At 35.6% G+C, this 24289-nt stretch overlaps 1 protein-coding gene across 7 annotated transcripts in view; it reads left to right on the forward strand.

Moving 5' to 3' along the window:
- Window positions 1-24289, forward strand: part of Dscam2 (Down syndrome cell adhesion molecule 2) — a 115390-nt gene that overhangs the window by 75575 nt on the left and 15526 nt on the right. For 4 of the 7 annotated variants that reach the window (XM_070310087.1, XM_070310089.1, XM_070310090.1 and 1 more), the window contains exons 4-11: window positions 2545-2691; window positions 2792-2909; window positions 12420-12581; window positions 12795-13078; window positions 18380-18524; window positions 20674-20825; window positions 21326-21598; window positions 23285-23584. In XM_070310087.1, coding sequence (XP_070166188.1) covers window positions 2545-2691; window positions 2792-2909; window positions 12420-12581; window positions 12795-13078; window positions 18380-18524; window positions 20674-20825; window positions 21326-21598; window positions 23285-23584 — 1581 coding nt within the window. Of the gene's footprint in view, window positions 1-2544; window positions 2692-2791; window positions 2910-12419; window positions 12582-12794; window positions 13079-18379; window positions 18525-20673; window positions 20826-21325; window positions 21599-21911; window positions 23035-23284; window positions 23585-24289 lie in introns of those variants that run through there. The other 3 variants (XM_070310088.1, XM_070310091.1, XM_070310092.1) reach the window with 2 other exon arrangements.

Consider the following 24289-nt stretch of genomic DNA (forward strand, 5'->3'; position numbering starts at 1 on the left):
AAATTTTTGATTGTTTTTTATTTTAATTTTGTTCACTGAATCATATTTGTGCGTTAGTATTATCAAATTTTCCAACTGCAGTTACATTTGCTTTTGTTATATCAATCAAAGTCTGAATTTACTTGATGGTTGTCTCTTGTGATACGATAAGAAAAAGATATACAGATTATATTCTCCATCTTTTCAATTCTCTCGTCGTTAACGAGAGACTAATCAGTATTTCCCGGACAGATAAATCCGCCATGATTGAAGATGCACTGTATACCGCACATCACCCTACACTGCATAACAATTGACTGCGCAGTGACATATGAATACGCAAAATAGCTTATAATATTCAACTAAACGATTTAGTTCAAGCAACAAATACAATTATTTAGAACGCGATGAGATGGATGAGTTTGTTATAAATAAAATTTTATTCAGATAAACAACTCCATGGAAACAAAATAGTTTGTTAGTGTAACATTTAATTTCTTTCCAGTAACATAATTTTTATTAAATAAAACCAAATTACATGTTCAGTCAACAAAATGGTTCAACCAAATAATTTTGTTTTATTTAACGAAACGGGTCTCTCAGTGTAATCACAACAAAAGTATTGTACCGTATTACGAACTTCGTTCCGGGGTTTACAGACGCATAACAATCTAAAAGTCATCTTAACTGAGGTTGATAAATTGTAAATAAAAAACATTCTCCACCATAACGTTCAATATCATAACTTCATGTATTATACGCGAACAAGTTTTCCCCGCATCGTATGCGCTGTCGCGATTGTGTCGATATCAGTTATAGCGTAATTCGTTGCATGTATTATATATAATCCCGGCTTATGTACACGCATGTACATATATATACGTACATGTACGTGTATCTATCGTGAATGGAACCGCGCGCGCGCACGACTATAGGCTCTTTGTCAAATGTAATACCTAAACTACATAGACCATTCGGTCCACCTGATTTGGCGGGCAATCTATTCAGAAGGCTGCCTTATCACAGCTGCTGCTCTTAGCCTATTATATCGTGTCTCACTCTCTGAGTATGTACGTGTAACCGCTATATATCGCGATAAGAGTATAGACGCATCATGTGCAAAATATTTTCGTACATGGACGCGAAAACATTTCGTTGTTTCTATTTTTATCAGTATCTCGTATTGAATGTATAGAAAACTTTTGGCCATGTTACCGATCTATCAACAAATATTTTGATAATAGACTCCGTGACGAATTAAAATCGATATTTTATATCGAACATTTCGCACACAATCTGAATGATTAAATAAAACTTTTAAAATTCCTGAAGTAATAAAAATTCGCGAAGAAACAAAGAAACAAGATACGTTAATGAAGTTTGTTTTTTGGACAAGCTCTTCAATTTTTAATATTACAATAAATATCTCTATATTTTTTATTAGCATTTTAAATAAATTCTCTTCCAATTTATCGAAACATTAATTATTACAAATCAATAATGAGACAATTTTTCAATAAAATAAACATATCTTATAACGAAAAAGTAATCTATTTTTATTATTATCTTTTTATAATAATAAAAATTATAAATAATATTATTATTATTATTAGCGATATATTATCTTTTTTATTCAATCTATTTTACATATGAAAAACCCTGGAATAATTTTGATATTTATCCAATATATTCATACTTTGCAATTTTTGTACTGTACATACACGATAGCAAATGTAGCAATTATTATATGCACGTAAACGTACAACTTAATCACGTATTTGTAGATCTCAAAAAGATTAAAGTTTCTAGGGCAGGCTTTCGCAACTGTTTAGGATAATCGTGGTCGTTAACCGTTGTACTTATCTAAGGAAGTCTCGAGTTTAGTTCGAGCAAGAACGGGATACTCGTATGTCACGTAGATCGGACAAGGGTGGAACCGCGGAATTAGCGTAATTATCGTGCAAGCGAGTACAGCCGTGCCCTCCAAAAATATCGTACCCCGGCCGGGGGTGTGGCGTTATCGCAGTCGTTAAAGATAATACTGGCACGGTTTATCGGGAAATGTTGATCCCAATTATTGCTGCCGCGCATTCGATATGAATAATACGACGGGGGGGATTAGAGGAAGTCGTGTATTATTCATGCACGCGTTGAGCGGAACTCTACTGAAACGTTGCTTCCGGCTCGCGAGTTTTGCGACTAATTGTAGAATACAAAATACAAAATAAAATATAAAATAAAAAAAAAATAGAAAACGGAATAACTTATAATTTAATTATAATATATTACAGTATATCTCAAACTGGTAAAATTTTTATCAGGTCAGAGATATTTTCGCGAATTTGTATCTATTTTTTTTATCGTCGGCAAAAATTTTCGAGAGAAACTACAACTTGAAATTTCAAGACTAAATATATAAGCCTCTAAAAAAATTGATAGAGAAAATATTTTACTATTATACAAGTTTTCTAGGACTTCTATCTTGTATAACATCTTGTATATCGTACGATCTACTTTCGATACGTTTGACATTTCACGATGGCTTTCGATCGCTACATTTTATAGATGGCAAGTTCCACCTGCTTCCCACGGGAGAGCTTCTGGTGCACAGTCTCGAGTTCAGCGACCAGCTGAACGGCTATAGATGCCGCACGATGCATCGTCTCACGAGACAAGTGGTCGTTAGCTCTATGGCCAACATTAGGATAGCAGGTGAGTCTCGGTAACACCGATAAGTTTTGAAGGAAACTGCTGTGCATCGCTGGGAAATGCTGTTTGTGACGCGCCGAGTTTTCTGCATTCTGCTTCACAGATCACAGAGGCGTAATGCCTCCCGTGATACTCGAAAACTCCGGCGTCGTTCACGTCGCCCAGGACGAATCGACGTCATTAGTCTGCGTGGCGCAAGCCTGCCCTTCGCCTGAATATCGGTAAGTGTTTGCGAAATCTCTTCACATGCGCGATCTCAAGAGAGAAAGCGCTGTTATAGCTAAAGTTTAACCATGATTCTCAAAATGACCTCTTATTTTATGTGCTACAAGTATTATTTATTTTTAAAAATTAATATATGGTCCAAAATTATTTTCTATCATTATATCACAGATACAACTATTACAACAAGATCACTCATAGTAAGATTCTCGCGTAACGATCGCAAAATCATTGCGTGCTTATCTGATTTTTTTTTTTTTTTTGTGTTATGGCACTTCAAAAAACGAATGTGCAACCTCACATTCATCAATCGAGTATATATATTACACAATGTGAACGCTTCCAAGAACGCAAGAACTCGTGTGCGCGTCGTAGAGGAAAGTCAGTTACGTGCCGCGAGCACACGATTACGCGATCAGCTGATCGCCTGTAATGGCCTTAGTTCTCCCGATACAAAATCACATTTAATACGATCATTGATATCTCAAATCTGCAGTATTGTATACATTACAAACAAGCATACTAGAAAGCTGAGAATTTTTCGTATGTCAAATATCAAAGCAATTTTTGCTATCAAAATCGAAAATTCTAATTAATTGTCAAAAATTAACGTTGTACTATGCAAAAAAATTAATTTTTTCTCTTTCAGATTATTTATTTAAATTTGTATTTAAATATATATATATCTGTTTTTGTAGTTTATATCTTTTTTTTATATTTTATCGCTTTTTCCTGGATTATAAATTATGGAAAATAAATATCTATTTTTATTATTGTGTAATGTAAAATTTCAATTCGTTATTAAATGATTATATATACATTATTTCAACAAAATTATGTGCCTACAAATAATTAATTTTTTAATTGAAATATTTTTTTACCCTCTGCAATATCTCTTCCTCTATATACTATCACATCAAATATATTCAAGAATCAAATAGTCCAGAGAGGTAAACCAAAATAAAAATCGTATATTTTATCATCTACCATGCACATATATATATATCAATGATAAGATGTATCAAATCATAACTATGCTAATTATAACTCTGCAGTCGAATGGTGCTACGACTGAATAAATCAGATTATGACATAATCAAATTATTACAAATTTAAAATTAAATAACGCAATTTGCTTAATCTCAAAATTTGCTCAGTCCATTTATAACGCAATACTTCTTCAGAGCAATTTTCAAAGATGATTATTTCATTTCTATAAAGTTATAGTTTATTTTTAAAACTTTAAAATTTTTGTGAAGAAGATAGAACACACACATTCTCTTTCTCTTTCTGTTTTTATCAATTAAATTTATCGAAATAATTATAAATGCAGGCTGCTAATTTTACAAAATTAATCACTTTTTATTTTTACATATACAGAGTGGGACATTTATATTGAGACACCTAAATATCTAAAAAATAAAGCAACATAGAAAGAAATGTTTCAGACAAAGTTGTTCGGTTCTAAGGGCGTCATAAGATGGTGCCATTAGTTTGATCTTGGGTGAAGGCGCTTCGGAGATTTCAATGTCAATCTTGTTTTTTTAAATGAAAATACACCAATTTTTTTACATAAATTGATTTCTTGCAATATTCTATATAAAAAGTTATAGGGGTATGATAAAAAGTTAAAGGGGTATGATAGCCAAAAGTTTAATAGTTTACGAGATATTTTATACTTTATTTTATTACTTTACTTTGACATAATTTTACATAAACTATGAAATATCTCATAAAATTATTTATTTTGCAATAATGTTACCTTAATATTCTAACCTCAAAAAATGAGAGACATCTCCGAAAGCGAAATGAAATCTCCGAAGCGCCTCCACCCAAGGTCAAACTAACGGCACCATCTTATGACCCCCTTAGATCCGAACAACTTTTGTCTGAAACATTTCTTTCTATCTTGCTTTATTTTTTAGATATTTAAGTGTCTCAATATAAATGTCCCACCCTATATATAGATTAAGATATTCTTTAAATAATATAATTGAAATTCTTTGTGTATGTATAAGGCTAGGGAAGATTTTATTTCTTATTCGTTCGATTAAATTATTATATATTTAGAGCTTGTTTTGTTCAATGGACTGAACAAGATTCGTAATGATTCATACAAATAACAAGATAAATGCATTCACCAGTCTTGTCGGTGTCTGTTGTTGTTTTTACATGCAAGCTTGTATTTTTGAGGGAAGGGGGAGGACGATCTTCGACATCAGCTCGACTCCATGGAAAACACTCACTCGCACGAATCGATGGGAAAATTATAACTAATTACAATCGCGTTCATTAATTAACACGATAGACCGGATCGTTGGATGCTTCATTGGTCACTTCCAACATACATATCTATACGCGCCGATTCCCGGAAAGCTAATTACCGTCACCCTATATATGCAAATTGAAATACGCGCCACGCGATAACTTCAGTCGACACTCCCGAAACTTTTCGTCGCACTAATTTTTTTACGTAGTTCACTATTTTATCCTCATCATACTCCTGATGCATACTTATTCATTTTATTTCCTTCTTTATCACTTGGACTGAATTTCATAAAATATGTGATCAGTCGAATTATACGTCGCTTGATTTTTTTCTGGCACTCCTGATATTTTTTACATTTTTTTGCGACACTCCCGATAATTCTTATATTGTTATAAACGCCATTTCGACGGTTATAAATCGACTATACATCACATTTATGACAAGTACAACAAGGATTCTTTCACACTAATTCACTGATTTTGAATCAAATATCGGACTTCGCTTCGCGTTGTAAAGTATATGCGTGGATACAGCGGATTCCGCCCCCCCCCCTACGGGGGGGCTCCACTTCCGAAAGATATAACCTAACCCAAACCTATTTCTGATTTAAAACTAAAATTTAACTTTAAATATCTCAAAAATTATAAGAGACTGCCGATTAAGTTATAAGGAAAAGTTACTCAGGATCATGACAACATATGTCAAGATCAACATCGTTGGGTCCGTTTTTATAAAGTTTGATTATCATGTCCAATACTTTAGTGACATATCTCGAAAACTATTGGTCGGAAATTTTTTTTACTATTTTTCCCGTATTCCTCGTCAAAAATGTCTTCAGAAACGATCTTTCAAATAGGTGGCCGTAATTGTCGTAATCACCCCAATAGTTCTAAAAGAACGATAATAAATTATAATAGCCGGATATCTTTTCGACACTCTTAATACAATTCATTATTCACGAATAAAAAATCACGACAAATAATATCGAGATTAATACGAGATCATCGTATTAATTTTCAAAGCAATACTATATAATGTGAAATAAAGATGACAAACTTAAGTCATATATCCACATGTAAAATATATTCTTAAAGAAATAAAACTGGTTATATATTTCTGCCCGTAAAATATTTACTCCACGCACTCAATTTTATCTACACGTGGCGACCGATTTATTAAAACTGATAGATCCGAGCAACAAACATAGGGCGGGCTAACTCTCCCCTCCCTACCACTCTAGGATTACTTTTGTTTGTGTACTTACTCTACACGCAAAATTTCGTCTATCTCTACACGGCGACCGATTCTTGGAAACTGATAACGCGAGCAATACGGAGAATTAGAAAGCTCAGCCGATTTTCGGAATCGACTCGAGAAAAATTGTACTGGTATTTCAGTGTACCTACAAAACGATACAATTTTGCTAAACAAACGCTGAGTTAATGATTAATATTTCTATATACAAATTGTATAATCTTCGTTTCTCTCTCTTTATGTATATTTTTACAGCTTTATTATACATTAGTAAAAATAGAAAATTATAATGTTAATGCGTTAATTATATGAAAAAGAATCTTTGATATATATAATGAGCCTTAATAAATAGAATATTTAAAATATTTAACACACTATTTGGTAATATCTATACAAAAGTTATATTACATTTGCCACTAACATTATACACATATGCATTATTAAAAAAAATTTAAAGTAGAAGTTTATATATTGTATACGATAATAAATGTGTATTAATTAATTATATATTTTTATTCCAAGACGTATAGTATTCCTAAAAAAAATTTCTCGTATGTGCAAATTTAGATAAAGTTTTAAAAATTCTTATTAAAGATTTCGAAAAATTAAAATATAGAGATATTAAAATGTTAGCTTCACTCGCAAATGATACATACAAGATACAATATAGAAAATAGGAATGTTTTAATTTTTAATAGCAAAAAAGAGAGAAATTGAAATATATATGTATATGAAATATATATATATATATATGAATATACGGTAGAGTGGTTTTTTGCCAGCCAATTTGAAGCTGATTTTTTCTTAACGAAAATATCGAGAGGTCATCATCTTTTGCAAATTTTTAATTTTTCTTATCATATATTTTTGTAACTAAGCTTCACAAATAAAAATTCTTTTTTAAAGTAAATTTTAATTAAACGGCAATTAATTAAACAATGTATTTTTAAAATTTTACCAAGTTCTGTTTGCGAAAAATCATGTTCAGAAATCATTGATGTCTCAACATTTTTGCTATCGAAAACTCATCTCTAAATTGACCAGAGAATCTACTTTTAGAAGAACATCCGGTGGTTTTGAGACATCCTCCACGTTATAATAATAGTAAGAATTATGTATCTCTCTATCATCTCGTTATTTTATAAGCAATATATGAAATGGTTAAACGCGAATGACGGGGAATATATCGTGTATTATATCGCCATACAGAATCACTGTCGTTTTAAATAATGTCTACCGTCATGGAGAGTCTCATATAACGGGGATGTAACAAGAGAAAAACGGCATCTTGCGGGTTTTTCCCGCAGCTTTTCCCATTATAGAGTAATCTCACGGAAAAGCGAGGCGAGAGATCGCCGCTCGTTACCACCGCGCTGAGAATGGATTTATTCGCTGCTATTGTAGAGAGAAAGAAAAAAGGAAGAACATGCGCCGCTTTTGTAACATCTCGTAACCGGATGATACAAAGATGAACGCGAATGTCTTTGTGCGCCGGAAATCGACACTCGACGAACGAGCAAACGCGCGCGAGCCTATCCTTTCATACGCGACGTTTCTTTGACGCATTTCGCGACTCCTCCATCGGTATCAAAGAAGAAAAGAAGAGAGGATAGCTGTACGAGGACCTCAATCCTTTCCTTTAATCCTCCCTTCCTCTTTCCGTTCGCGTTCACCCTCGAAAAATTACGATCAAATCCCGCGGGGCGAACGAGATGCGAAAAGGACAGATGATGTTCGGCAAGAAATGGAGGAGGAAAAAGGCAAAGACGGGCGCGCCGGAGTGCTCGAAAGAGATGAAGGAGGAGAAAAGAGGAGAGAGTACGATTTTGATCGGGAAAAAGTAGGAGCACTCGATCGTGAAGCTTCGCGAAATGGTGGCACAATCGGAAGCTCTCCATGTCGCTCGGTTCGAGAAAAGGGAGATTCGCTCTTGCGACTCGGCGTTTTCCGTTGAGAAAGTCTTCCCGCTCCTCTAGCACGTATACAATCGAATGTGGTACTTTATCTTTTGCCACTTTAAAGACAGTAGAGAATTTGACAAATGGATCTTTACCTGCCTGTGCGATGCGCGCGCTAAGTCGCGACGCGACTTTGATACATCTCTCAGTTTTGGGAGAAATATTTGCATATTTGTCGCATAAACGTGGAATCAGTTTGTGCTATCTATGTTCATTGGAGAAAAATAGCAAGAATAGAGAAAAAAAAGTTAATAAAGAAGTAATACTAGTATTTCTTTTTTTTTCAAAAATTCATCTAAAATTGTAATGTTAAAAAATTTATATAAATTCAATTTTAATAAAAATGTCTTATGCGATCGTGGAAAAAATCGTTTGAAGAAAACGAGATAGAAGAAACGATTAAGGTAATTTACATTCTGGAATGCCGAATAAATGACAGGTACCTCTGTTTGCCTTTTTCTCGTCTTCTGAGACCGCGGATGTATCCCGGGCAAATACTCGACGGAATGAAAATTTATTGGCAATATCGCGACATGGGCGCGAGCGGTCGGAGCCGGGTCGTAGCTCTTGTATGAAAAATACATTCGCGTAATACGTTTCAAACCGGTTACCTCCCCAACGGGCGGTCGATTGTCTCGCGGGACCGAAACGCGTGTATCGCACAATGGCACAATTCTGCTAGTGAAATACTACCGCGTTATTATTAAGATCAGCGCGGCGCACGTACCCCGCCCCGAGAGAGGAATGCATTATGCGAATTTATACGCGTGCGTATAGAGGCGCATCGTAAATTTGTCGCGAGATTTATGCGACATCGATATATCCGGTGCTCAAATAACAGCAGTTCGCGACACGCGATAGGCAACCGATCGAAAACTCTCCCTCCGGACAAATCGCACAGATAACCCATACAGCACAGAACATTGCAAGTATTGTACATTGCAGTAATATTACAATATTGCAAGTTGCAATGTAATATTGTTGAGACATTATTGGAACATGTAATTGTAATATTTCATGAGAATGTTACAGCAATATTTCAAAAGCATTAGAAAAAACAGTTTTTGGTAATTGCTAGTTCGTTCGTTTACCGCTATGCGGCGCTCGTTGCGTTATTTATACCGCATTTAAGTTTCAGTCACGATGATTACATAAAGCTTGTAAAGAGCGGCTAATAAGATTAAAAATATAACTATTTTTATCAGTTTAATTTATCCGATACAATCCCAACATAGGGAATTCAGATATTGAACTGATTGTTCAGTAATCGGATACATAAATGTTCGAAAAAATTAGAATTATTCGTTGATTGTTTACTTAAGATGTAAAATAGAGTCTAATAAGTAAAATTTTAACTTTTATGATTTAAATTATTTAATCATTACCATTTTCTTAAACTTGTAAATTATTTATAAAATAGCGATGTTAACTAGATAACAGGAAATTGTTAAATAGTTTCCATTCCTATATAAAACCAAAAACTTGATAATAATTTTTTAATATGCACACGATATTTCAGATTTTAATAAATAAACTTCGAGAATATATAAAGACATCCAAGAGAGAAAAAACTCATAATTGCGTAAATTCACAATCTTTTTTTCTTATTTCTCTTGGATGTCTTTATATATTTTCAAAGTTTATCTATCGAACTTAAAGCGTTCTGCATATTTGTAGCAACGCATTTCAATATTACAAATACATTGCACCTAACATTACTGTAATATTACATTGTAATATTTCTAAGGGCGGACATTTCAACGTTGCCGCAGACTTGCAGTAACATTGCAGAAACATTTCGCAATTTCCATGCAATATTACAATGTTTCAATGCAAGGTCTATGCAACGTTTCTACAATCTTTCGGTGCTGTATGGGAAGATTCTCCCGCGGAACTCCGCAGGATTTATTGAATTCCCTCTTGGACACGTGCAAGGTTTAAGTACTTATATGACACACGCCGTACCGTGTTCGCCAACTTCTTCGTCTTCTAATGACTCGGCGATTCGAGTCTTATCGATGAACTTTCCGTCTGAATCTTTCACGCGAACATTTTAATTCTAGTAATTATTTCATCGATCGCTGAACACGTTAAAATCTGAACAAAAAGAAATTTAAGTACGTGTAATGTTTATTTAAATAACCAAAGTATGTTTTCGAGTAAAACGTTGTTTTACAAAGATTCTTTCTCATTCTGCCTTTCTTAATATTATTATTATTTTAGTATCATAAATTTTATTTTGCAAATTACTATATAATATACATATATATTTTACATTTTTATAATGTAATTAAAAATATATTGAAACGAGAAATATGTCTATTTTAAAAATATAATATTTGAGCTATTAAATATGCATTGCTCAGCTATAATTGATTTTAATGATATGAAAGATTTTATTGATATGAGATAATGCACAAAGCAGTGTCGAGATGATCAATCAGTATCGCGGGAAAGAGGCAATAATACTTGCAAGTATTGATTTAACATACCCTTCTTAAGAGTGGAAAAGTTTTGATCAAAATTCCCGCAGCATCATTAAAGTTTCAAATTAGGAATCAAGCAAAATTCGATAGATCATGAGTGTGGAAGACAAGGGAAAGCGCTCCCAGTATTCGTGAACGATCCAAAGTCAAAATGTGCCGTTCGATCTGGAACCGTCAGTTACTACGGATAGAGAGAGGCAACAAGAGAATTTCAGAGATAAACGCTTCTGGATGCCAACGTCGTTTCTAGGTCGATGTATCCGAAGAGCCAACGAAATTGAACTGGTCTCTCCTTTCATGCCCCCGCCTCTTTGCTGTACCAACTGCTTTGCCTTTTGATGAAAAATTATTCGTCAACGAGACAGAGTACGAGAGACAGAAAGGAAACAAGAACAAAATGACAGAAAATAGGAGAGAGAAAGAGAGATTACGTGCGCTATTTGAAGATTGTATCACTCGCACTATCTTTATGATCATTTGAATCTGATCGCAATGACTTCGAAAATCGACTACGAGAAACTTATTGTTAGCGAATTTTACGAATATTCTAATGTACGATCAATAAGCATGATAATAAAAATTGTCAAATTTTAAGAAATTAGGCTCTCATGTGATATTACAAATTTCAAATAATCGCGGGCTAATAAGAGCCAGAACGCGGATAGTAGTGCGTTAGTTTCATAGAAAAATAAGTTTTCTATGAAACTGAATATGTGCACAGGGCACGAAATTTACTTGGTGCTATACCAAGATTTTTTTTAAAATAATCTCAATTCGAGATATAATAATACCCTCCTTTACCCCCCTGGATAAATAAAGGCGAGAAAAAATATCGGGGCAAAGTCGCTGAATCGGGAATCGAACCCGAGTCTTTCGCTTGCCGGGCGACTGCTCTTACCTCTGAGCTATTCAGACCCCACACCACCGATATTTCTCATTCGCCTTATAATATCTATTACTAATAACGCCATCTTCCGGCGTAAACTAACGGGGGAGGGTTTATTATATATCTCGAATTGAGATTATTTTAAAAAAAATCTTGGTATAGCACCAAGTAAATTTCGTGCTCTGTGCACATATTCAGTTTCATAGAAAACTTATTTTTCTATGAAATTAACGCACTACTATCCGCGTTCTGGCTCTTATTAGCCCGCGATTATTTGAAATTTGTAATAAAAATTGTGTTATCATATAGCGACAATATACGATATACATATATTTAACACTTCATCTTCGATATTGTAACATTTGCAATTATTCCACGCATTTGTGTTCCTTGTGCACAATAATTAACAATTTTCATTCAACAAAATGTGTGTAATAATTTTCTTCAAAAATTATTTTTATATTTATTCTAATTATATTTAATGTATTTATATTTTTTGATCCTTAATTTAATTAATAATAATAAAAATAGAAAATGCTACTTTTAAACAATTATTATTATATAAACGAGAAAACCATGAATTCTTTAAATAACGTAGAGTAACGCTCGCGAATGTTATTATGTTAAAAGCATTTTCTCGACGCTTCCGCTTGCAGGTGGTACGCGCAAACAGGTGCAGAACCAATGTTGGTACTCTCCGGGCCCAGAACTAGATTACTTGGTTCTGTACTGGCCATCGAGGCGGTAACATTAGAAGACAGCGGTGTGTACCGCTGTTCTGCTTCTAATCCTGGTGGAGAAGCGAGTGCCGAAATCAGGTAATACAGATTAAAATTAATCAAATGAATTATTGACAAATGTCAATCATTAATTACAGAATTCATAATCTATGTTATCATTTCGTTTACTGCATGCGTTTCAATTACATCTTGTCCCTTTAATGATTACATCATCACGCGTCGCCTGATAGCATCGTGAGTTAAATGTAGCTCGTAGTTAACGTAATATCGATATTTTTATTATAACGCCAGGTTAATCGTGACGGCGCCTCTTCACGTGGAAGTGACGCCTATGTTACTCAGCGTTCACTTAGGAGGCAACGCCGAGTTTAGATGCGAGGTTAGTACGCATCCACAGGCTGGACCGCATTTTATCACATGGTACAAAGACGGCAGGCAACTCCCAGGATCGGGAAGGCAATCGGAATTACTGAGGCTCAATGGAATCGGAAGGGATGATCGCGGCATGTATCAGTGTATTGTGAGAAGATCGGAAGGCGATACGGCTCAAGCATCAGCAGAACTTCAATTAGGCGGTACGTAATATTTTCCTCACCATTCTCCTTTTATACGAATCGCGGAAATTTTCGAAAAAGAGTCGCAAGTTTGATTTTTTGAATAAATGCCATGTGTAAATGAAAAAGCGTCGAAAAAATAATAACGCATAAGTAATTGAAATCTTAAAAAGAGTTTCATTCGGTTGATGGATATTGCAACTATGCAATTTTGAATCAATCTATAATTAAAATGTAGTTCTCCAGTTACGAATGGAAGTTTTTCCATTTTTATAACATCATAGAGAAAAATTTGTATGGCTTAACAAAAAATAATATGACGTCAATACACATACAGCACCGAAAGATTACAGAAACGTTGCATAGACCTTGCATTGAAACATTGTAATATTGCATGGAAGTTGCGAAATGTTTCTGCAATGTTATTGCAAGTCTGCGGCAACGTTGAAATGACCGCCCTTAAAAATATTACAATGTAAGATTACAGTAATATTACGGTGCAATGTATTATATTTGTAATATTGAAATGCGTTGCTACAAAACGCTTCAAATTTGATAGATAAACTTTGAAAATATATAGACATCCAAGAGAAATAAGAAAAAAAGATTGTGAATTTACGCAATTACGAGTTTTTTCTCTCTTGGATGTCTTTATATATTCTCGAAGTTTATTTATTAAAATCTGAAATATCGTGTGCATATTAAAAAATTATTATCAAGTTTTTGGTTTTATATAGGAATGGAAACTATTTAACAATTTCCTGTTATCTAGTTAACATCGCTATTTTATAAATAATTTACAAGTTTAAGAAAATGGTAATGATTAAATAATTTAAATCATAAAAATTAAAATTTTACTTATTAGACTCTATTTTACATCTTAAGTAAACAATCAACGAATAATTCTAATTTTTTCGAACATTTATGTATCCGATTACTGAACAATCAGTTCAATATCTGAATTCCCTATGTTGGGATTGTATCGGATAAATTAAACTGATAAAAATAGTTATATCTTTAATCTTATTAGCCGCTTTTTGCAAGCTTTACGTAATCATTGTGACTAAAACTTAAATGCGGGATAGATAACGCAACGCGCGCCGCATAACGGTAAACGAACGTACTAGCAATTACCGAAAACTGTTTTTTGTAATGCTTTTGAAATGTTGCTGTAACATTCTCATGAAATATTACAATTATATGTTCCAATAATGTCTCAACAATATTACATTGCAACTTGCAAGATTGTAATATTACTGCAATGTAATTGCAATGTTCTTTGCTGTATGGATAAGAATGGTTTAATTTTATACAGTTACTCGAGCATGAAACATTCCGCAGCTTAAATATATCGTTAAAGGCTTGATGTAACGATTCGGTTTTACGCGAAAAGTACCAATAACAGTACTTTGATAGAATGTTGCATCATCCGCAGAGATATCTCGTATAATAACGGAGACATCGAGGACGGTGACCCGATCTCCTTACGCCAGGATATTGACTCTCATTTCTCTCTCTTCTTCGCTCTTTTTCTCTCGCGTCATCTTCGAAAAGCACCGTCAAAGCGCCGTCCCAGCGAAAGGGAAGACACCGGTAGCGCACCGATCGACAGCCCGCGTTATACTACCTATCGAATTACACAGAACTTGATTACTCGGCAAAGAGGCGGCGGTCGCCGCGTGCCGAGCTGTCAGTCGTGAGGCAGGGAGCACTTTGAAGTGCAGAGGGATCTTCTTTTACAACATTTTACCTCGTTTCGTAATTGTGCAACTTCGTCTTTGCCGTCTTGTACCATCTCGTCGCGTCCTGTACAGGATGTCTGGTATCTTTTACGATATCGATCGCTAATAGATATCTCGATGAATTTAAAGTCAGTTCTTTTTCGATGATAAAAAAAATGTTTGCAGCTCTAATTACAGAAATATTTAAGGCGGGAAATTAAAAGGTTTCCGCGAATTAAATTTTATCAGCGAGGAGCTAGCAAAAACTTTGTTAGTCTTTGCGTTTCTCAGTGGAGATTTAATTCGGAGTTCTATTTACTTCCCCGGGATATTGAAAATTTCAGAAGAAGCCACAACGAGCAACGGCTGTTTGTAAAATATATTCGCGGATTATTAAAAATTCATTAAAGAATATTGCTAATAGTTGAATGTGTCGCACAGAGCGGTGCCGGACACACCCCGTATATCTAGATCAGGGGTTCGGGGATGTGGGCGGCAGAACAGGGCGACCAGCAGGGAGGTGGGGCCTTTGAAACAACAATGAAGTTAGCGTCTCTCGCTCGTCAGCGTCAGTAATGCACGGAATTTACGTCAAAGGGAATTCGAGCGAGTGCCGACAGCGGGGACATCCCGGGATGCGCAGGCGAGTGAGACAAAGCGATCGCCGATGCAATTTTGCCGCGCGCGAGAACGGACGAGGCGGAGAAAAACCGCTCGGCTGCGGCCCGGCCGGAACGGAACGGCTGCAGAAAAAGTCATTTCCGAGACCGGAAAGCGAGAGAGAGAGAGAGAGAGAGAGAGAGAGAGAGAGAGAGAGAGAGAGAAAGTGCGCTCGGCAAATTGTGCGAAATGCATTCCGCCAAATTCAAGTACCACTCACTCGTAAAATCTACTCGGCGAAGTAGCCGCGTACGATTGGCCGGCAGTTACCGACGTTCTCGCGATTAGCGGACGCTTTATCGATTCACTCTGATTGCCTCGGCTTCGGAGAAATCGGGGAGGAAAAAAGTGATTTCCGCGAAACACGTCGTTGCGCTATAATAAAAATTGATATCATTATGCTTGATTATTAGCATACGGAAAATGTGCACCAAATGTAAGAAAATTAATTTTTGCCAGAGCTTTCCTCTATATTTATTCTCTCTCCGGTATTAATGTAATACATATATATACATATATGTACATATACAGGGTGTTAGAAAAGTCTGGTTCAACGGTCAAATATCTCGAAAACGAAACTTTTCTGCGAAAAATGTTTTGAACCAAAGTTGTAGAGCTCTAAGTGGCGTATTATATAATAATATTAGTATGACCTTAAATAGCATCGTCAAGGTCATATAAAAATCACTTTAAATTTTTTAATGGAACCTCCTATTTTTCGTTACATATTCTTGTAGCTCATCTCGAGAGCTTTCCAAAACACTGTAATAAAGTATTTTTTCATTAAGTACTTTTTGAGTTATTTTATATTTTAATCTGACATATTTTGATATAAAAAATAAAATATTCAGTTTTCGATAATCTCACCGTAATACTTTTATGTACAGAATAATGAGACAAATCAATTAGTGCCAAAAAAAATAAATAATTGTTTAAAAAAATACATTGTAAATAATTTTTTAAAACCAATTATTTTATATACTAATTGATTTGTCTCATTATTCTGTACATAGAAGTATTACGGTAAGATTATCGAAAACTAAATATTTTACAAGATATGTAATTTTTTATATCAAAATATGTCAGATTAAAATATAAAATAATTTAAAAAGTACTTAATAAAAATATACTTTATTACAGTGTTTTGGAAAGCTCTCGAGATAAGCTACAAGAATATGTAATGAAAAATAGGAGGATCCATTTAAAAAATTCAAAGTGATTTTTATATGACCTTGACGGTGCTATTCAAGGTCATACTAATATTATTATATAATGCGCCACTTAGAGCTCTACAACTTTGGTTTGAAACATTTTTCTCAGAAAAGTTTCGTTTTCGAGATATCTTATATGGACTTCAAGAAATATCTTTCGTGTATCGCCGCTGCAAATAAAACGTTTCGCTCGCTACAATTTCAAACATTATAATAAAAGCGCGAGTTCTATGGTATACGCAACAGAATAGAAGCGATGGCAGAAAAGTCATTTCCTCGAACGAATAAAACTGCCAAATTACTCAAAATGAACTTCTCGTATTTCAATCGCAGCTGTACGCGCGCGCTTAAAGCGGGTTTTTACCAATTTGATTAACATCCGAGTGCTTTAATTTGCCATTTTTATCATTCCGTATAAGAAATAATTGTGGCAATGTCGAAAACATCGGAGAAATGAAAATATAAATCCCACTATTTTATTGTAATGAAAGAATTCTCTTCTGGCATTATAAGAAATCTCCGTCGAAATTAAAATATTTATGCACAAACCAATATATATACACGTATCGATCGATATTTTAATTAAATTATAACAAATATTTCTTTTTTACATCCGACGATTCGTGCACAGATGTTTGACAGATATTGAATCGCGCGATGTACAATCAACGTAAAAGCTGTATAGAAGATATTCCTGTTGAATGACAAACACATCTTCCTCCGGAAATACCGCCGTAATACTGCCGTCGCTATCACCATCACTTAAAATTCCATTTCATCGACCGGAGGTGAGACAGCCGCGATGTCGCGACTATGAGAGACGCGTTAATGATCGCCGAGAGGCATAGAGACGAGGATTCATCAATTTTCGCATGGATTCGCGAGCAAGAGAATCCGACATTCATTCGGACCATTTTCTTCCTTCCTTCTTCGAGGGTAGCGGGCCCGTATTCTCTTTGTAACGCGACAGCGAAGCTTTTTTTAATGACGATGGAATCGACATTTTTAATTACGGATACAGCCGAATAAATCGGCGCGATTGTTGGATCCCGATGAGCTCTTCTCTCGTGTTACACGGCCAAGATTCACATACAGAATCTTCTTCTACTACTCTCTCTCTCTCTCTCTCTCTTTCTTTCGCGGATTTCGCGCACATCAGTCTTGTTTTCTCCATGTTGCCGGACTAACGTCGACAAAGAAAGGAGAAATATTTGTGCTTCCATGACGGCGGGTCTATTGTCTCTCGTATTTCCATCGCGATGTGCGCTGGGCGTGGCGGCTTTCAGGATCAGAGGATATCATTCGCCTTCTTCTTTCCACGGCTCGCTCTCTCGTAACCCCTTCGTTTAACCCCCGCTGCACTCACATTTTATTGCCAGGTCACGGTACTCGCGCGGATTACATTGGTAATCCACATTTTCATAGCAGAGATAAATATTATACAAATGTGTACGGGTATAAAATTTCCCAACATGAATATAAATAATAGGTTTGGGTTGTAAGATCAATAGGCGAAATATTTCTGTAATAATTTTTAAGAACGGAGAGTCGATTTAGCCGCGATATCGAATTTACATTAATTTCACACCGTGTGCGTTTCTCTTTTATTTTAAACGGTCGCTTGCAGCTACATATTTCCCCAAGTTCTAGCAACGCTGATTAACGATAACACTTGGCGGCATAAAGTATCCGGCGCATAATTAAGCTCGACTTACACGTTAACATTCCAGACGCGCCACCGGTACTCCTATATTCGTTCATCGAGCAAACACTTCAGCCAGGACCCGCCGTATCCTTAAAATGTTCCGCCGCAGGAAATCCTACACCACAGGTATCATGGGCGTTGGACGGTTTTCCCTTACCGACTAATGGAAGGTAAGTTTGTCCCTTAATTCTCTCTCTTAAATGACCTATATTTTTGCTAGGGTTGCACGAGATCCAAGACAAGACAATATTCGCAAAAATATTGTATTGGTCTTGAAAATTTTAATCTTGTCTTGATCTTGAGAGGATTTTTGTATCAAAGATCTTGTCTTGTCTTGTCTTATCATGCCTTGATTTTTATTAACAGTTTTTATTTAACACTAAATTATTTGTCAGCTTGATAAAAAACAGAAAATAATAAGTATATCTGATTTCTTCTGTTATCCGAAACGCCGAGCACGATTTTCGTTTGTTCTTTACTGCGTTTGCTCATGTCTCGATTGTGCAGACGCAGTCTAAAAACTAAACCAAGTTCTTCTGCTGAACATGCAAACATTTCCGAAAGTGATAATGAAAGTTCGGAAGTAAGTGCAGTTAAACAATGCACATAGAAAACTTATTTTAAGTATGAAACAAGAAACAACGAAAAAATCGGCGTATGTTTATTATGTCAAAAAGAAAATGTGACTAAAGAAATAAAAATGAAAAATAGTAACACTACTGGATTAAAAAAACATTTGGAGAAAGATCATAAAAAAGCATATGAAGATTTATTTGGATTAAAAGCAATGAAAAATAAAATATTGTCAGAAAAACAAAAAGCGATAGATATATTTTTAAACGTAAGTATTGAAATTAAACTTTATAAATTAAGTAATATAAAGTAATTAATTTGCGCTATTTTTATGTCACATTAAAGTGTGTAATGATAATGATGCGCAGACTCTTTAAATTTAAATTTTTTAAAGTTTTTAAATTTATAAATGTTTTTATTTACCAACGATAAATAAAATTTTTTGTCTTTCTCGCCTATTTCCATATTAATTAAAATCTCCGTTCAGAGATCGCGAACAATTAGATAACTTTTTTTAAAAACCAAGACTTCTCGATAAGATCAAGAATCTTGATAATTTGTTTTGGTATTGTCTTGATAATTAATTTAATATCTTGTCTTGATCTTGTCTTGAATTTCAAGACAAGATCAAGACAAGACCAAAACTAATCTTGGTATCTCGTGCAACCCTAATTTTTGCTGATATTCCGCATCTTCATTTCCGAGACTTCATATATCTCATAACTCACCGGTGTAACTAATGATATTACATAAAAGAAAAGAGAAAAGTGGAAAGAAAGAAAAAAAAACAACAATATCACGAATCGTCATTTCATCCGTATAATTATGGCATCGGTGTTGTATCGATTACAATATCAAATATACGATTTTTATTCTCTTTACGTTATGTCATTATTGTGTTACATGACAATATCAATAGCATTCGGAAAGGCAAAGTACGAAATCGAGATCGCCGTTCTTGAAATGAAAGCGCCATCTAGCGTTCAAAACGCCCTAAACGTCGCCTGGGCCACTATCGTAACTCAATCGTAATTTCTGACGGTGTCATTTGCGATCCTCTCGCGAATGCGTGCGAGCAATTCCGCGTATAATATCCAAGGCGGAAACGAGAATATTTATCGCGTGTGGATGACGTATATACTGGCAACGTCGTTAAATATATACGTATTTGCGCGAGCCCCTTCCCCCCACCCCCCCACATGTAATTTAACGACTGATCGGTATAAAGGATCCATCATCTCGTGAATCTCGCCGTATACCGTTTTATCACCGCCTTTCTAGTTCGCCGCTCGTCTCGTATATCTTCGTTGTCGGACGCAGTATCGTTGGCTATAGTTTAATTCGCGGCTAATGGAGATAGAATCTAGACAAATTTTAAACGATAATGCGCAATGATAACCGCGCCGTTTTGAGAACTGTCGTTTTGAGACACTGAGTGCGTCGGATGAAATGCTTTTCTGAAAAATCTATGTATCCTTTCGCCATCGCGATTTTTATTGTGCTCCCATTACGTAACATTATACCTTTATTGTGCTAGAAATATTATATTATAACTGCGTATATGTGTCTGTATGCTATTGTGTAATACTTTTTTTTTTTTTTTTTTTGGAGGAGGAAATACGGATATCAAAATTTAATTCTCTTTTTCTATTAAATTCGATGAATACGACAAATTACTATGAATGTACTATTAGTGCGTAAATTGATTTTTTAAAATAAAAAAACGCATTTTGATTGTTGTACAAGATTCGTCATTGGTCAATATGTAACGGTGCACGGCGACGTCATATCCCATGTGAATATAAGCCACGTTATGGTGGAGGACGGAGGGGAATATTCCTGCACCGCCGAAAATCGCGCGGGAAAAGTGACACATGCTGCGCGACTGAATGTTTATGGTATGTAACTCTCGCTAATTATTCTCATACGTAATATGACGTAACTAGATAAAATGAAAATAACATTAATTTTACATGATCCTGCAAAATTTGATTATACGATATATAAGGATCCTCTTCTCGATTTTTTATAGTAACGCATCCATAAATAATAGCTTATCATTAATGTATGACTTGTGCTCACATGTAAACTATAATATATTATTATGTATAATATATGTATAACATATTATTGTATAATACGTTATTATGTATATGTTACTTTGTTTATAAAAAAATATATTACATGATTATAAATTAAAGTAAAAATTAAAATTCAAACTTTTTATATATACCATAGAAGAGAGAGATATATGTTAGAAAAATAATATTTCGTTTACAGTAAAAATTGAATAAGATAATAACGTCTTTAAATCGGTTCTTATCGATCCTATCAATGTTTCTCGTTAGAGTTTTAAAATGTAAACGCAAATATATAAACGAAGAAATTTCTCATCCAGGACTTCCATACATACGCCTGATCCCGAAAGTGACCGCCGTCGCCGGCGAGACTCTCCGTTTGAAATGTCCTGTGGCTGGGTATCCGATCGAGGAGATCAAGTGGGAGAAATCGAGTCGCGAGTTACCGGACAATCTACGTCAGAAAGTACTTCCGGACGGCACCCTGATGATTACCAATGTGCAGAAAAATGGCGACCCTGGCGTGTACACCTGTTGTGCCAGGAACAAGCAGGGTCACAGCGCCAGGAGATCCGGAGACGTCGCGGTGATCGGTAAGGCATATCACTTCCAGTTTCCTACGATAACAAATTGTCGCAGATGGACCATTTCGACGGAAGACGATCTGGTAACGGATGCCATGAGGAGACGAGGACGATTCGCAAGATCGGGAAGACGAAATTCAAGCATTACCGAATGATTAATCAAAAGACGAGGAAGAAAGATGAGAGTCACGTGGGCCAGGAGCGGTAGAGATAATTTCTAGGATTACGCGCAAGGGGAGACGCAGACACACGCCATGTGTTACCGATTGCCGTCTATGTATTGTACGTGCGCTCACGAGCTCTCTCGTTGTTATTATTCCAGTTCCCCCCAAAATTAGCCCGTTCACGGCAGATCGCGATTTGCACCTCGGCGAGCGTACCACCCTGACATGCTCGGTGACTCGAGGCGATCAGCCGCTGTCCATCACGTGGCTCAAAGACGGACGCTCGATGGGACCGTCGGAGCGCGTCACTGTCACCAATGTGGATCAGTACAATAGCATACTGATGATTGAAAGTTTATCTCCAGATCACAACGGCAACTACTCGTGCGTGGCCCGTAATGTGGCCGCAGAGGTATCGCACACGCAGCGGCTTGTGGTTCATGGTAATCCTCCTCTAGGCCCCCTACAATTTGCCCGACGACCGCCTGACCGCCCGAGTTTTGCGTGTGCGTGTGCGTTGCGCGTGTGCGTGCGAACCACGTCGGCCGGTTTCGAAAATGGGTCGCGCGTGTAAAAATTGCATGTGGAAATCTTGCGTTCTCATAAACGTCAACGTTCTTAAATTTTGATTCGCGAAAATGCAGAATCCGTCGTAAACAGTTTCCTTTAATGTCAAGAAAAATGATAAAATTTAAATTCGACTATGCTTTCAAGCGATCCATGACGATGACCTCGCCGACTTCTCGTCACCAAGGAACGTAGAGACTTGGTGACTTGTAATTAAAGATTGCTCACGCTTAGCGTGACTCTTCCTTATGCACGATACCCGCTTCTACCTCTCCCATACGTTCTCGAAGGGAAGTCGCACTTCGACTTCTCGAGAGCGACGCCGCGCGTTTCCTCTACCATCTAGTTTATACGTCTAACAATCTATCTTATCCGCGTTACATTTTTTAATTTTGGCAAAAATATATGCAAGAGATAATTAAATATCTTGAAGAGGAAACGGACGCGGTAGCTTCGGAAAAATGAACGAACGCTCGCTCTTATATTGGAAAGAATCGGATGCTGCGTGCAAGTGTGCAATGTCAATTTTAAGTGTATAAGGTGTGAGGGCGTCAGGGGCAGGTCCGCGGCGGGGCCACCCTCTCTCTCCTCTACATTGCTACGTTACTATACTGCCTCTATTGTACATATTCTACATATATACATATTATATTCTATATATATATCTATACATATACATGGACGTACTACTGTTTATATGAGAAGCGGAAGGAACGAAAACGAAAAAAAAAGAAATATATATATATACATATATATATATATATATATACATACCGTAAACCTATATATATATATATATATATATATATATATATATATATGTGTGTGTGTGTGTGTGTGTGTGTGTGTGTGTGTGTATGAAAAAAAACACATATACCTGGTATTACAAGGTTCTTGCGTTTTTTGGTGCCATCTTTTTCTTGCTCTCACGTATGGTTCTCTCTTCTCTCTTGACCTTTTCCAGTACCCCCTATTATTGAGCCATTTACGTTCCAAGAGGGACTATCCGAGGGGATGCGGACGCGGACGGTGTGCGGGGTCGCGGCGGGAGATCCACCCCTAACCATATCCTGGCTGAAAGACGGCCAACGTCCCTTTTCCTTGCCGCCGAATTTGGCCTCCGTCGCAAACGTCTCCCAACTGGATCCCTACTCGAGCCTCCTCAGTATAACGAATCTTGCGGCCGAGCACTCCGGCGACTATACCTGCGTCGCCGCGAACCCCGCCGCCGAGGTCAGGTACACGGCCAAGCTACAGGTAAAAGGTAACTAGATGATCGCCGACCCTTGTCCTAGCGTTCCTAATAATCGCCTTGTCAATCCCATAATTGTTTCATTCTGGATCGAAAAATTAAATTATCAAATTATTAATTATAGCTTTCTAATCCATATTCTTTTCAAATTTATCGAAATCTTATATAAAATTATTTACATAGATTAAGTTATTTGATATCCAGGATTGGGAAGTAACGCGTTACTTGTAACGCCGTTACCGTTATAGTTTCTTTTTTTTGGGTAACGAATTGGTAGAATGAGTAACGATTTTAACAGTTACTTTTATCGTTACTTTGTTTTTGACTAATGGCTCTGGAACATAGAACGCGTCAATGCGTTACGCATGATAAGAATGCCGTAGTCAATCAATCATCTCTTTATATTAAAGCCGCAAAGATGTCATCTAAATGATGATACCGTGGAGCATCAACTTCTCTTAAAAATAAATAAAATATTTTGGTAAAATTTATTTGATAAAGGAAAGATTTTGTGATTTACCTTAAGAGATTAAGAATTTATATGATTAATTAACAATTTATATTATTATATAATTTATGGTTTATATATATTATAAATTAATAAAGAAATATAAAAATGTATAAACTTGGTATTTCTATATTAATATTAAGAATTCATGTATTATATTAGTATTAATTATAATATATTAATTTAATATTAATATATTATATAGTATC

The sequence above is a fragment of the Polyergus mexicanus genome, unplaced genomic scaffold (assembly GCF_030449975.1).
Source record: "Polyergus mexicanus isolate NDT 795.1 unplaced genomic scaffold, iyPolMexi1.0 SCAF_17, whole genome shotgun sequence".
Lineage (NCBI taxonomy): Eukaryota > Metazoa > Arthropoda > Insecta > Hymenoptera > Formicidae > Polyergus > Polyergus mexicanus.